The sequence below is a fragment of the Hyalella azteca genome, unplaced genomic scaffold (genome assembly GCF_000764305.2).
Source record: "Hyalella azteca isolate HAZT.00-mixed unplaced genomic scaffold, Hazt_2.0.2 contig8316, whole genome shotgun sequence".
Lineage (NCBI taxonomy): Eukaryota > Metazoa > Arthropoda > Malacostraca > Amphipoda > Hyalellidae > Hyalella > Hyalella azteca.
The window spans coordinates 207,021-221,737 of NW_025938413.1; the positions used below are offsets into that span (position 1 = coordinate 207,021).

At 37.8% G+C, this 14,717-nt stretch overlaps 1 protein-coding gene across 1 annotated transcript; it reads right to left on the reverse strand.

The window, feature by feature from the left end:
• Nucleotides 1–3,315: 3,315 nt before the first annotated feature.
• On the reverse strand, nucleotides 3,316–12,486 carry LOC125178252. The gene is made up of 6 exons (XM_047881572.1): nucleotides 12,466–12,486; nucleotides 7,515–7,638; nucleotides 6,852–7,042; nucleotides 5,419–5,574; nucleotides 4,343–4,693; nucleotides 3,316–3,378 (listed from the first exon to the last, which is right to left on the reverse strand). Exons 3-6 carry the CDS (start codon nucleotides 6,984–6,986, stop codon nucleotides 3,316–3,318), a joined length of 705 nt encoding a protein of 234 aa, XP_047737528.1. The 5' UTR covers nucleotides 6,987–7,042; nucleotides 7,515–7,638; nucleotides 12,466–12,486.
• Between the last annotated feature and the right edge of the window lie 2,231 nt (nucleotides 12,487–14,717).

The window sequence follows — 14,717 nt, forward strand, 5'->3', positions numbered from 1 at the left end:
CTAAACAATGTCACATTGTCTCTCATCCTCATTAACTGTAAATAAGGCAGAACAGGGTGCATACTGATATTGAGAAAAAAAAAATTCCATGACTTTTCCAGGACTCTCCATGATCATCAATATAATTTTCCAAAACTTGCATACAACAGGTTTAGCATGACTGAAAGAGTGGCCGTGCATATTCCGTCATCTTCTACAGTTGATAACTAGCAAACGTGTAAATGCATGGAGCAGGCAGACACAGAGAATAAAAAATGACACAAATCAGGAAATCAAGCCCACACTTTTATTATTATGAATTCAATAGTGTCAAATCACAACAAATATTGAGTAATGCACACAATATTGCACATGATAATGTCAATACAGTTCAGAACACGATACAACACCTGTACCCTAACATTCAACCGGCAGATATTTCATCAACTTTTTCTTTAATGTTCAATTCAAGAGTGTCTAGCTCCTGTTGCTTTGATTTCAAAGATCGCCTCATGACACTGAACTTTGCGACGATTTTCAAATCCCCACTTTCTCTCCATTGCTTCTGCATATTCATCTGCTGCTTGCTCAAGCGCATAGATGCCCTCCTCTGTACGCCTTTTCTTCTTCAGTTCATCTAGCTCATCCAACAGAGCCTTCCTCTACTGGGTTTTCTGGGCCTTTGCATTCTGCTCTTTCTCTTCTGCTACATAATTGTTGTTGGATGTTTTGACACTGCCAGCTGCAAGCAGCATCTTCTAGGTGATGGTCATCTTGTCCAGGCCACCAACATGTGAAACCTGATCAACCACAGCACGCAGGTCAACCACCATTCACTCTTTCATGTTGTGTGTCATGATTTCCTTGTTGAGCGAAAACCCTCTTTCAACCGTGGCTTGGCCATGAGACAGGAGTATGAGCATTTGCACTACATTCCAGAGCTTCTTGTAGGTGCTCTTTGACAGAATGGCATACCAAAAAGTGTCCAGTTGATCAGAAGTTGAAAATGCTTGAAACTGCGTGTTCAATCCACTGCAATATTGTGATTCATCTCTTAAGTAACACCATCCACATCTGTGTTAGGGAATCTTGTGGCATCAACAAGCAAAGTGAGACAGTTCAACTGTGTCTTGTTGGCTTCCTTACAGTCCTTCTTGATGAAGGCTTTTGGCACCAGCCATCTCAGGTTCCTACCAAGGACATAATCCCTACCATGGGGGCGTTTAAGAGGGCCGCAGAACATTAGCTATAGTATACAGTAGAATCATTCATTCACATTGCACCTTAATGTATTTCATGTTTTATTTCAATACCTTTTGAGTGTCATGTGCATCTTATTAATCTTGTATCTTGTTCCCCTTGGTGTAATATTCAAGCACAATAAAAGTTAATGAGACGAAATTCTTGCAAGTCCATATGATATGCACTTTTGATTAATCTGCACCCCTGATTGCTGAATTGGAAATTCACTTGTTGCACCTGATTCTTTTCTGACCATCAAAAGCCTGTTTGAGATGCTTTATTGCATGATTTGATCTACACCTCTGCTTGCTAATCCCATCCTGATGCTCCATTTTGGTGAGTACAGTGAATTTCAGCTCATTAAAATGTCACCATGCAATATTTGTCATTACTGAGCTCTTAACAAATGTTTTCCAGTTATTCATGCCTGCTTATAACAAATGAAGGATGGTTTTCACTGGTTCTTATGTTAATCCTCTCCTTTTATTGCACAATTTTCATTTTGCTTAGTTGAACCATGTTGTGTCCACCCTTGAATAACTTACTTTCTGCAACCCCTTCCATGCATTGATGACTTTGTGTGTGACAAAACAGTTTAAATATCCTCCTGATGTCAATATTTCTAGAAGGCTAGTTCTTATGAACGCATTTATTTGACGTTTAGGAGCGGTTGGTGTGGAGCTACAGTCTTCTTGATGAGAACCTAAGATTGCTCAACCAACTCCTGGCCATCAAGAAAGAAGATAAGACATTCCACCTATGAACCAAAATTTGATTTGGATACCAAATCGAAGTTGATGAGCCTTGCACTTTTCCTAGATACTTTGAATACAGACATATGTGACTTGGTCCAATTTTCTAGTTGTTTCTAGGAGTAAATTTACTGATTAGGATGCTAGTGTGACTAGGAGTATAGGAGTATATTTAATGACTTGTGCGACTTAGTAGGACCAGTTGTCTTTCATAATCCACTCATGAATGCCCCATACATCAGTGAGGGAGTCATGTTGTTGAGTTAAGAGTAGTCGAAACTTTAGTCTGACTAGCTATATACCAGAAGTGCAAAATTAGGATTTGCAGATTTAATTCTTGAACTGCATAACTGTTTGCTTTTTTTGCTGTACTTTCATTGATGTTCAACGTTTAGGTATTATGTGACCTAGTCTGCTTATGCATTCCTGTGCTTGGCGCCCATTCGTTTCCATTTGCTAGCCACATACCATTTGCTGTCAAAGTGTGCTCTAGGCCCTAGATAACCATTAGCTCTCTCAACAGCCAAGGAAATGGTAAGATGGCTACAACCCTTGGGGCATACTTCCTGCCATAAGGTAAGAGTGATGGTGCTGAGTGCAGTGTGGAGTGAGTGTGGTGTGCTTGGGTGTGGTATGTGAGTGTGTGTGACTTGATCCACAAGCCACTCAGCATTGATCTCCATCCCTCCACCAGTGGTCAAGTTCTGCCTTGCCAACTATCACTCCTTGGCTTGTACCTAAAGCCTGGGACAGTTACTACTTGATTCATGATTACTACTTCTCTAGGGATGGTTATTCTTGATTTATGGTTGTTAAAACCATAGTTGGCCTTGGCTAATGTTTGAGTAAGACATTATTATCTGGCAGCAGAAGCTGTTAATAACTATTTTTTTCATTTGTCACTTTTCTATTATCTTGTAGTTACCTGAAACTAAAATGCTGAGAGGCCACAGTGGTCCACTCATTAGAGCACTTTACCCAGACCAAGTGGGCTGAACTGACACCACCGCTAGTGTTTGATTTAGACTAGGTCCCGTTCATTTATTGTTGTATCTGCCATTTTGTATTTTGTGTTTTGTTAGTAGTAAATTGTTTAGTGTTTTCCATGTTTCATGACTTCCTGAATGTGACTCCTTCTGACCACATTCAGTATTTGTTCCATGACCAAGGACTCAAGAGATACAGTCTTGCATATTTGTGCGGGCTTACCGGGATTCGCTACAGGGTGTCTCTTTTATGGTAAGAATGTCTCAAGTGCCTACCATAAAATGCTAATGTGTTTCATTTCATGCAGTTCTTTCAATGGCAGGCAATGAAGTCACAGACAATGAGCTAAAAAAAACTATAGGAACAAAGAAACAGAGAAACTAGCAATGAGGATGCAGGACGTGCACCAGGGCTGAAGCTGCACATGCGCCAGTGATAAATTTGCACATGTTCTCAGGCAAACACACACGTGAATGACTTACAGTCTCCTACCCATGGGTAACATAGACACAAGTTCGAGCGGTCGGAGTACCGTCAACCAGGGCTACTCGGGACAGTTTTGAGCGTTTTTTTGTTAATAACTTCTTAGGATGAAACATTTCATAAACAAGTTTAGACTCATTTTATAGCTCTTTGTGAGGGCTATCGAATGGCATCATCAAAAAAATTCCATATGCTATTCGTAAGGTGCCAGAAGCAAAAAAAAGTGTCCCAACTAGCCCCGTCGAACGGGGCTACTCGGGACACTTGCAATAAAACTTCATTTTAAAATATTTGAGGCATGCAGAGTGTACTAATCCATTACTAACAGTACTCTGAAGTCCTCCTCTTTCATTGTAGATGATGTAGAGGTAGAATAAATGATATTTTCAGTGATTTTTACTTGTTTTTTCTTTATTGATGATAATACCATAAACATTAATTACCCTCAACTGGGGTGACTTCAGCCTGTTTTTGATTTTGTTTTGCAAACAAAAATGGGGTTGTAAACGCCGGGGTCATAAACGCCAGGGTTGTAAACAAGGTCATAAACGCCCCAGTGACTTTAGCCATCATTTACGACCCCGCTTTTGTTTGCCAACACAATATCAAAAACGCAGCTGAAGTCACCCCAGTTGACAGTACCCTATTATTGATGGGTACTGTATTATTGATGTGATATTCAGACTCCTGCGTCTGGAAATAATTTTCTCGAAATGAACCGGGAAGACAAAACGAGACGAGAAAATTCCGGGAAAAAAATAACGGGACAGAGGGTAAAATTTGTCCCGGAATAAACGTATGAACCGAGACAAGATTTCTGTCCCGGTTTTTAAAACTTGTGTCCCGGTAAATTATGAACCGGGACGAGACAGACAGATTTGAAACGAGACATAACGAGCCGAAGAGCTGGGCCTAGTAGTTGGGGTTTCGCGATCAGGAAGTAGTGGTGGCGGTATTCTGGGATGAGCTGAGCCGCGAAGTTCAGGGAACCCAGAAGACTTTCCCAGCATCGTCTTGAGGCATACCCACTGTCCCTCAGGCGTAACATAGAGTTGACGATGGAGGAGGCTGGGTCTGTTGGGAGAGACCACTGACCGGCCTGCAGCAGCCAACGGACGCCCAGCCAGGTGGTGTCTTGGGTGGGCTCTAGCGCAGACTTCTTCCAGTTGATGAGGAAGCCCAGCGATTGGAGGAGGGTCTTCCCCCCCGGAAGAAGGCTCCTCGAGCGTGGAGAGGTGTTCTCTGAATTGCTGAAAATAATATGACTTATGCAAAATGTTGTCCATAAATATTTTGAAGTTCTTGTATTTGTTGCATGTTTGTTGTGAGTCATTTTCTGATCAAGGTGCGAGTGGAATTTTCACTTTATAATGCAAACATGGTGTTAGTACCAAGGCTTTAGTGGAATGTAAATTACTGTGATCACCTACATTGAAAGAGCCCTAGTGATATTTTATGAATTATTTGCTGGGATTGCAGAATACAAGAGGTTAAATTTACATCTAGTAATTTCTGTGACTTGGAATGAAAATTGATATTAAGAGAAGTTGAAAGGGTGTGTTTTGTATATTGCATAAAATTGTATAACTATTGTTATACAATTTGTTAGGTTACTTCCATGAGCTTCTGCAAAGCAAGCCCGTTTCGCTCAGCCGCTGACGAGCCCGTTAGCTATGCTGTCGTAGGAATAGACTGCCTATGCAAGAAGAAGGAGTTCTTCAAAAATTTCAGTGGCAGAGAAGCAACATAACAAACTCTTTTACTTCCAACACATAATCATCAGTGAGTAAATATATGTCGTTCTAAAAATTATGATTTTTGAAAAATTATGATGAGAGTTGGTAAGTACACAGACGCACTGTCCATTGCCTCAGAAAGAGTTTAAGCAAAATTAAACATTTTATGTTCATCAGTTTTTCCTGAGAAAGGTAAAGATGGATATTACCAAAGAAATTAGATAAAAATTGGTACTGACTTGCTCAAGACATCGCATGGTCTCCTGCAATGATGTCACGGGCACCTCGGTCACTCCCTGCATCCTGATCTCACCACCCACACCTTCACGGATGTGCAGGATGTTGTCATCTCGGGGGCCTGGAGCCAGCAGGTCATACAGGTTTTCTGCATACAGCTGCACACACATAACAATTGTGAATACAAAAAAAAATAAATTTTCCATGGTAATGAGCTTAACATACATCAGTGGTTCCCAAACTTTTGCAGGCTGGAGCACATTTAGCTCCCCAGTGAATTCCTAGCGCCCCTCCCCCTAAATATACATAATATTCACATAGCGCCCCTCACAGACACAAAAAAACACAGATTTTGAATATTTTTCACAATTTACACTAGAAAGTAGAAACCCAGGAGAGGTTCAAAAAATCTAGATCTGGGTTAAAAAGCCCATTGCTGGGAGCCGTGTGCTGCATGTTTTGTGTACAAATTATCAAACAAACGTTGAACTTCTGACTTGGGCTTTGGATTGCCACCCCCCTACCACCTCCTTCTTCCTCGCTGTCCCCCCCCCCATATCTTTCCTCCACCCCCAGAGGGCGGTACTGCCCACTTTGGGAACCACTGATTTACATCAAGTACACTGCTCCTGTACCATCATGCTGCTGACTTGTACTCATGTTCTACATATGTACTATGAGTACTAAAACTTGTAATGAGCGACAGAAACTTTGGATATACAGAAAGTAAGGCAAATAATCAAATCCCACCACTACATTCCTTGAATTACAAACTTCATCATGCGCTGCTTTACCAGCAAGATCCCTGACTTACCCAATTCCAATTCAGTTATACACACCCACAATCCCTTACTTCAATATCAATAGGGATTAACTGAGCATGATTAGTCATTAGCCAGAGTAGTAATCAGTATTATTGCACAGAGCTTTGCTGTAAAACTTTCATTCCTGAGGGTTATCAATTGCTAGATTGTGTTCAAGATTGTGTTCTCAATTGCTAGATTGTGTTCAATAAAATTTAAAAGAAAATAATTTGTTAATATTAATCAGTAAATTAATTAATAATTTAATCAACAAAAAATGATAAAATTTAATCACAATGATCAGAAATGCAGCACAATTTAAATTTTCTTGAACCTATCAGAAAATTTTAAGAAATCGCACTAATGTGTTCAGATTTTTATCCCATGTGTTATTTTAAAGAGAACTAAGTTGCCATCTGAGGAAATAGTCTGCTGGCAGAAGGGATGATAGCTAAAAAAATGTATAGTTATAAATAAATACAACTTATTAAAATGAATCACAAACAATATGACACAAAACATCATCTAATGCTTTTGGTGTTATTTCAAATAAAAAAAATCCATATTAGAAAAAAATGAACAAAGAATGAAATTATTACACATGGGCACAATCAATCAAGTCATTGACTTGCCTCAACAAATGAGCATTTCACCAGGTACTGGTATTCATCCTCCCGCTCCCTGACTGTGCAAAACAAGTCACGGATGGCTCTTGGGATGATACCCATTGTTTCATCGGGGCAGTTTTCCGGTGAGTTTGTACCCATGCTGTAAGTCTTTCCTGATCCAGTTTGGCCATAAGCCAAAATGGTGACATTGAATCCTGGAGATTGTCAATTATCAAATTAGATAAAAGTACTGGTAAGCCAAAATTGTGACATATTCAAGAGAAATATATAAAATTTGAACATAAGATAATATTAGTAAGACAAAATGACAATATATAATCCTGGAGGCATGGAATTAGGAAATTAGATAACAATTTTGGAATGGTGATATTCAGTCCTTGAAAAATTAAATTAGAAACATTTAGGCTGGCGACCTGAGTGAAGTTAAATTCTAGAGACAAATGGAAAAAAATAGTACCAATAATAAATAGAAAAACCCTCAAGGTTTGAGAAGAGTAATTAAAACTCTACATTTCAATGTTCAAGAGAGTTAATTGGAAAAAAATTGATTTAATGTAAGTTAAATGGAAGAGGAAGCTTATGCTGTATCTAAATGCCTACAATAACATAAATACACTATCCCCAATGATTACAAGCAACATATACATGAATTGAAAGCTAGCTTACCATTGTGGATCTCTTTGATTGTTTTGGAGACTGCCGTAGTGTACAGCTCCTCTTGGCTGGCTTCAGGGGGAAACACATAATCGAACCTGAACTGCCGGTTCTGGCCACCCGATTGCACAATGATCTGAAATGAAACACAATTATACAATGAGGTTTTAGAGGCAATGAATTCATAAGCCTTGATAAATGCAATAATCGAAATAAAATTCCTACTTATAAGTGAAATCTTACATCTCCCATGTGACAGTTTTATTAAATTTGTTATCTTTTTGCCTGATCATGAATTTTTATTAACACTTAGATTGAAGATATCCTAATTAATCTAGCGGGAGTCTTGTGACTGCAGAAATATATTACATGCCTGGGCCCTGGGCCTATGTTGTGCATTAATTCTTTCAGAAAAACTGAGTGGCAACTGGCAAGTTCTGATAGAAAAAACTATCTAACATTAGAGCAATAACTACAAATTTGTGCAAAACAGATGTGCAACTTAAGTCTTGAGATTCAGTAGATCCTAATAAAATGAAATTAATCATATTTATCCAATTTTCCCAGGGCAGCAAACAACAAGGAATTGATGATCTAATATTATTATTTTTCATCTATTATTTTCAGAGAAAACTTCTAAATAATCCATTTACTGGTTTAGGCAATGATTAAGTTTTGTGGTAGAAAATGCAAAGGTTCAAAATAAGTGGTAAGTAGAAACAAAAAAGCCAGCTGAACAGTTCTTAGATTGAGTTGCCACCAATGTAAATGTCATCACAGCCCTTAAGTTGCCAACTTCAATAGAAACAATATGTTTTATCAACAAAAATGAAATTTTTCTAGTTTTTAGCACTATAAAAAAGGCTTTGCAGTTGTACGCTTATTGAACCCTACAATTTACAAATCATATATCTGACTGGTATTATGTGGTTATTAGTGAGAAGCAGCCAACCAGCCAGGTAAGTAAAGTGGCAAATCATGTGTTGCCCAGTCATTGATAGCAGGCCTGATCTCTTAGCAGTTCAAAAGTTGCTACTATACAAAATTGTCAAATTTAATTTTTTCTCTATCCATGTAAATAAATTTTAAATTAACAAATCAAAAATTTTCATTACTTTAAGAGTAAAATACACTTCCAATATACAAATAGAATATCCATCCTTGCCAAACCATAATCAATAACATGTAAATTGGCATTCAGCAAAAACTATACCTATATAGATATGTGGCATCTACAATTTTTAATGTTTGATAGTCAGGCTGGAATTCTAGAGTGGTATTAATTAACCAGAGCATATTGGACACAACCAATCAGAGTCAGGAGAAGATGACATCACAATCCCACAACCAATCACAGTCTGGAGTGGATGACATCATGATCCTATCAATCAACCACAGTCTAGAGTGGATAACATCAGAACCAGTTACAATCTGGAGATGGACATGAATCCAGCCAAAAATGACAAGCTTTATGCACTATCCAAGAATTCCAGCCTGCTTGATACCCACTACCCAGTAGTAGTCAGTACCCACATGAGGACTATAGAGCTTTTTAAATTGTGCTTGGATATTGTACTTCAATTTCATTCATAAAATACATTGTTCCTATTGAAGCAGAATGGAATGCTAAAAAGAAAAAGTAAACAATGTCACATTGTCTCTCATCCTCATTAACTGTAAATAAGGCAGAACAGGGTGCATACTGATATTGAGAAAAAAAATTCCATGATTTTTCCAGGACTCTCCATGACCATCAATATAATTTTCCAAAACTTGCATACAACAGGTTTAGCATGACTGAAAGAGTGGCCATGCATATTCCGTCATCTTCTAAAGTTGATAAATAGCAAACGTGTAAATGCATAGAGCAGGCAGACACAGAGGATCAAAAATGACACAAATCTGGAAATCAAGCCCACACTTTTATTATTATGAATTCAATAGTGTCAAATCACAACAAATATTGAGTAATGCACACAATATTGCACATGATAATGTCAATACAGTTCAGAACATGATTCAACACCTGTACCCTAACATTCAACTGGCAGCTATTTCATCAACTTTTTCTTTAATGTTCAGTTCAAGAGTGTCTAGCTCCTGTTGCTTTGATTTCAAAGATCGCCTCATGACATTGAACTTTGCGACGATTTTCAAATCCCCACTTTCTCTCCATTGCTTCCGCATATTCATCTGCTGCTTGCTCAAGCGCCTTGGTGCCCTCCTCTGTACGCATTTTCTTCTTCTTCAGTTCATCTAGCTCATCCAACAGAGCCTTCCTTTTCTGGGTTTTCTGGGCCTTTGCATTCTGCTCTTTCTCTTCTGCTACATAATTGTTGCAGGATGTTTTGACACTGCCAGCTGCAAGCAGCATCTTCTAGGTGATGGTCATCTTGTCCAGGCCACCAACATGTGAAACATGATCAACCCCAGCAGGCAAGTCAACCACCATTCACTCTTTCATGTTGTGTGTCATGATTTCCTTGTTGAGCCAAAACCCTCTTTCAACCGTGGCTTGGCCATGAGACAGGAGTATGAGCATTTGCACTACATTCCAGAGCTTCTTGTAGGTGCTCTTTGAAAAAATGGCATACCAAAAAGTGTCCAGTTGATCAGAAGTTGAAAATGCTTGAAACTGTGCGTTCAATTCACTGCAATATTGTGATTCATCTCTTAAGTTGCACATTTCATTGCACAACACCATCCACATCTGTGTTAGGGAATCTTGTGGCATCAACAAGCAAAGTGAGACAGTTCAACTGTGTCTTGTTGGCTTCCTTACAGTCCTTCTTGATGAAGGCTTTTGGCACCAGCCATCTCAGGTTCCTACCAAGGACATAATTCCTACCATGGGGGCGTTGAAGAGGGCCGCAGAACATTAGCTATAGTATACAGTAGAATCATTCATTCACATTGCACCTTAATGTATTTCATGTTTTATTTCATTACCTTTTGAGTGTCATGTGCATCTTATTAATCTTGTATCTTGTTCCACCTTGGTGTAATATTTAAGCAGAATAAAAGTTAATGAGACGAAATTCTTGCAAGCCCATATGATATGCACTTTTGATTAATCTGCACCCCTGGATTGCTGAATTGGAAATTCACGTGTTGCACCTGATTCTTTTCTGACCATCAAAAGCCTGCTTAAGATGCTTTATTGCACGATTTGACCTACACCTCTGCTTGCTAATCCCATCCTGATGCTCCATTTTGGTGAGTACAGTGCATTTCAGCTCATTAAAATGTCACCATGTGTATATTTGTCATTACTGAGCTCTTAACAAATGTTTTCCAGTTATTCATGCCTGCTTATAACAAATGAAGGATGGTTTTCACTGGTTCTCATGTTAATCCTCTCCTTTTATTGCACAATTTTCATTTTGCTTACTTGAACCATGTTGTGTCCACCCATGAATAACTTACTTTCTGCAACCCCTTCCATGCATTGATGACTTTGTGTGTGACAAAACAGTTTAAATATCCTCCTGATGTCAATATTTCTAGAAGGCTAGTTCTTATGAACGCATNTAACTGGGCCCTTTGCTTACTGAGGTTCTACTGTAAATGCGGTTTTGGGGGTGTCCCGAGTAACCCCGCCGTGCGGAAATGGCCGCCATTTTTTTGAATGAGAATGACGTAGGACAATTCCATCAATTACGTTTTCAAGCCGACACCTGGGTGCATCTTTTATGTAAGTAAAATTTTTTTAGCATTTTTCAACATTTTTTCATGAATTTTTCAAAGCTAGTAAATGTAGTATTTTTCAACTTCCTTTATACTACATAGATAGGAAAAATGTTGACGTTTACGCCACTATATTTAGTTTTGCAATATTCCTATAAGTTTTGCTACTATAACAGTTTTACGCCGTGTCAGACGACTGTCCCGAGTAGCCCCGCCAGTCCCGAGTAGCCCCGGTTGATGGTAGTCGTACACGGAGATGGCTCTGCTTCAGGACAGAAATTTGGTACTTTTATTCTCATAATTTTAAAAAATGGATTCGATTCAAAATTGTGTGTTTGAAGACTGCATTTTATAGGAAACAATCTATATTAGTGCCTGGTAAAATTATCGCAGTGTAGGTAAACTAGAAAACACCTGAAAAAAATTGCACCTGAGGTTGTAGTGTGACACGACAACCCGTGGCAATTAGGGGTTAACAAAAGCAGCACAGAAAAATACTTTATTTATTTATTTGCAAATTCCAGGACTTTCCATAACCTGAAATGAAATTCCATGACTTTCCAGGCCTGTAAAGTGAAAAATCAAATTCCAGGACTTTCCAGATTTTCCATGACCAGTACACACCCTGGCAGAAGCCTTATTTTGTGAATAACAAGGCTTATTGTGAAATCAAACTTGACATTACCAAAACAAGGTGTGTGCTGTTTTGTCAAATGTTTACATGGAAGCAAAATGCCCCCATATGCCATGAAAGATTTGCAGTTTATCCCATCATTTTGTATGGTATTGAAAACTTTGTTGGTATTGGTGAAATTGTGAGAATTTTTGGTGAAAGTTGATATTTATATTTTAGAACATATTCATTGCAAAAATTTGTCAGTTACAGATAAACAACTAGTAAATGTAATTGCCGACCCAGTATTGGATTCCAAACCAAGGCCCATGCGCGATATAGTATCCACGGCAGTTTCTGTCTAGCTTAGTGTATCAATTGTCACTGCAGTGGAAGGTATAATGTGGTAGGCATTGCAAGACCTATGACATATTAGTAAGACCTGAAAACAGGGCTGGAAAAGTTCTATTTTTTTCAGAAGTGTGCAGATACATTTTGTCAAGGGACAAGAGACAGAAAACTTATAATACTCAATATGCATTTAATTATCCATCAATAATATATGATTTTCCTTGATATGGAAGTTTTGTAAAAGTAAAAATCTAGAAATTTATTTTAGAAGAAATTTTCTACAAATTTCTTATATGAACATCATTTGTTTACCTTCCATAGACCATCCAGATGTGAGGCAATATTCTGTCCAGATGTGATGCAAGTGGTGAATAACCAAGTCCTCAGAAATTGGGCATATTTAGTAAACAAATATTAGTGTTAAATGACAGATTTTGCTTGTTCTATATACCTATACTATTAGTGCGCTGATAGGGCTATTAAAGGTTCTACGGTTAATGAAAGGAGTCAGAAATAATTTCATCATTCCAATTAATGGAAAATAGTTTTGAGTGCAAAATCTTTCATAATTAAAATATGTCTAGACATAACTGTCATCAGAAATTCCCAATGTAATGGTATGGCAACATTGTCTTTATAGACTTTTATGCAATGCCGATACATTGTCATGTGTCATGTGATGTGTATCTTGAAGCTATTCATAATTTATTAATGTTTGTTGTTTGTTTATATAATTAACCTTCAAAGTTGCAAAAAATGAGAACTGGTAATAAAAAAATGGTGGTGTCTGTATTTTGTATTCAATGGGTTTGCACCACACAAACCAATTTCACCAGCCGGGAGGATGTTGGGAACATACAGTATTCCCAACATTGACATTCGGGTTTGTACCATTTGCCAAAATCAGTCCTTCATTAGAAGGCACCAATCTCAAGCCATGTGGATTGTCACCTTCTACTATTCAGTTTTGTAATTCATTTCCAACCGAATTGTGATATATGAATAATGAATAAATAATCAGCACTGTGCCAACTCCTAGAACCTGAGTTATCACGTTAGAAATCTAGTCAACTTGATGCAGATATTTGTTCATGTGTGAACACTGTGATAGCCAGTGTGGAATTCTTTATAGGTAATATATCCTCATGTTAATGTAAGAAAATGTATTGAAAAACCAACCCTACCACATTAAACCACCTTCCATTGCAGTGAAAATTGATACACAGACACTGAGCACTGAGCTCATTAGAAACTGCTGCACTTCGGAAATCGCGCATGGTTTGAAATCCAATCCCGTGTTGCCAACGCCTAATCAAGTTAACTAGTCATTTATCTGTAGGCTAGTGGACAAATTTTTGCAATGAATACGTTCTAAAATAAAAAAAAAACACATTCACAATCGTAAAAAATTCTCATGATTGGACAATACTACCAACAAAGTTTTCAATAACACACAAAAGTATGAGATGAACTTTAACTCTTCCAAGGCGTACACATTCACATCATGCTTCTACGATCATATCTGATATGGCGGTGTCACACGCATATCTTTTGGTCATGTCGTTTGATTTCACAATAAATAGACTTGATCCACATTCCATACTGACATTTAAATGATGGAAAGTTGTTTCAAATTATAAATACCCATTGATACGCATCCAGACATACATTTTTTTCATGTTTTTGCCCTATTTTGTCAATATTGTCTATATAATTAACTTCACTTCAGATTCTAAATGATTTCGTCTCCCATCGCGAGTTTTCGAACGCCTCACGTCTTTTAGAAAATATTCATTGTTGAAGCAGAAATTATTGCAATATATCATCATTCAGAGCTTAGACATGTACCATGAGTTGTATTAAATAATAAAAGTTATTTTAATAAAATTTGATTTCTAATTTGAATTTTCGAATCAAATTTCTAACTAAACATTTTTTTAATGGAATTTAAATCAACAGCATGTACCATTTAGTGTACGGTATTAAATAATTATATACTAATGTCAACAGTCAACACAATGTTGCCATACGCCGTGAAAGTTTAGCAGTTTATCCCATCATTTCGTGTGGATTCGAGAACTTTGTGGGTATCGATGAAATCGTGAGAACTTTCTGCGAAAGATGACGTAATTTTTATTTTATTTTGGAACATATTCTTTACAAAAAATTTCTCGATACGCATACACGACTAGTGTTTGCCTTTGGGAAGAGTCGCCGACTTTTTATCGGTTTTTGAACCACACGCAAGCGAGATAAAGGAAGCGCGGCTGTCCGGGTGTCCGCAGTTTCTGATCTGACGAGCTCAGTGTAATGAGTATCAATTGTCACTTTGGTGGAAGGTGTAAGGTGGTAAGTTTTCGATACATTTTATTATATTAACATGATAATATATTACCTATACAGAATTCCACACTGCAGTTCAGAGTAAATTAAACAGTGGAAGCTATTAATCTTGTTTAAATGAAAGAGTTTTCTATTAAAAGTATATTTATGGATAGTAGAGCAAAACAAATGAAACAAGTGAAGAGTGTGGCATCGATCAGTGGCTTCAACTGTAACTGGTA

Excerpts from the sequence above, each read along its gene's own strand:
- LOC125178252 (XM_047881572.1), bottom strand. The coding sequence starts at position 6,986 with ATGGGTACAAACTCACCGGAAAACTGCCCCGATGAAACAATGGGTATC. Across the intron at positions 4,694-5,418 it reads CCATGCGATGTCTTGAGCAA|CAATTCAGAGAACACCTCTC; the intron begins GTCAGTACCAAT and ends TATTATTTTCAG. Across the intron at positions 3,379-4,342 it reads CTACTAGGCCCAGCTCTTCG|CTTCAGCCCTGGTGCACGTC; the intron begins GCTCGTTATGTC and ends GCGCATGTGCAG.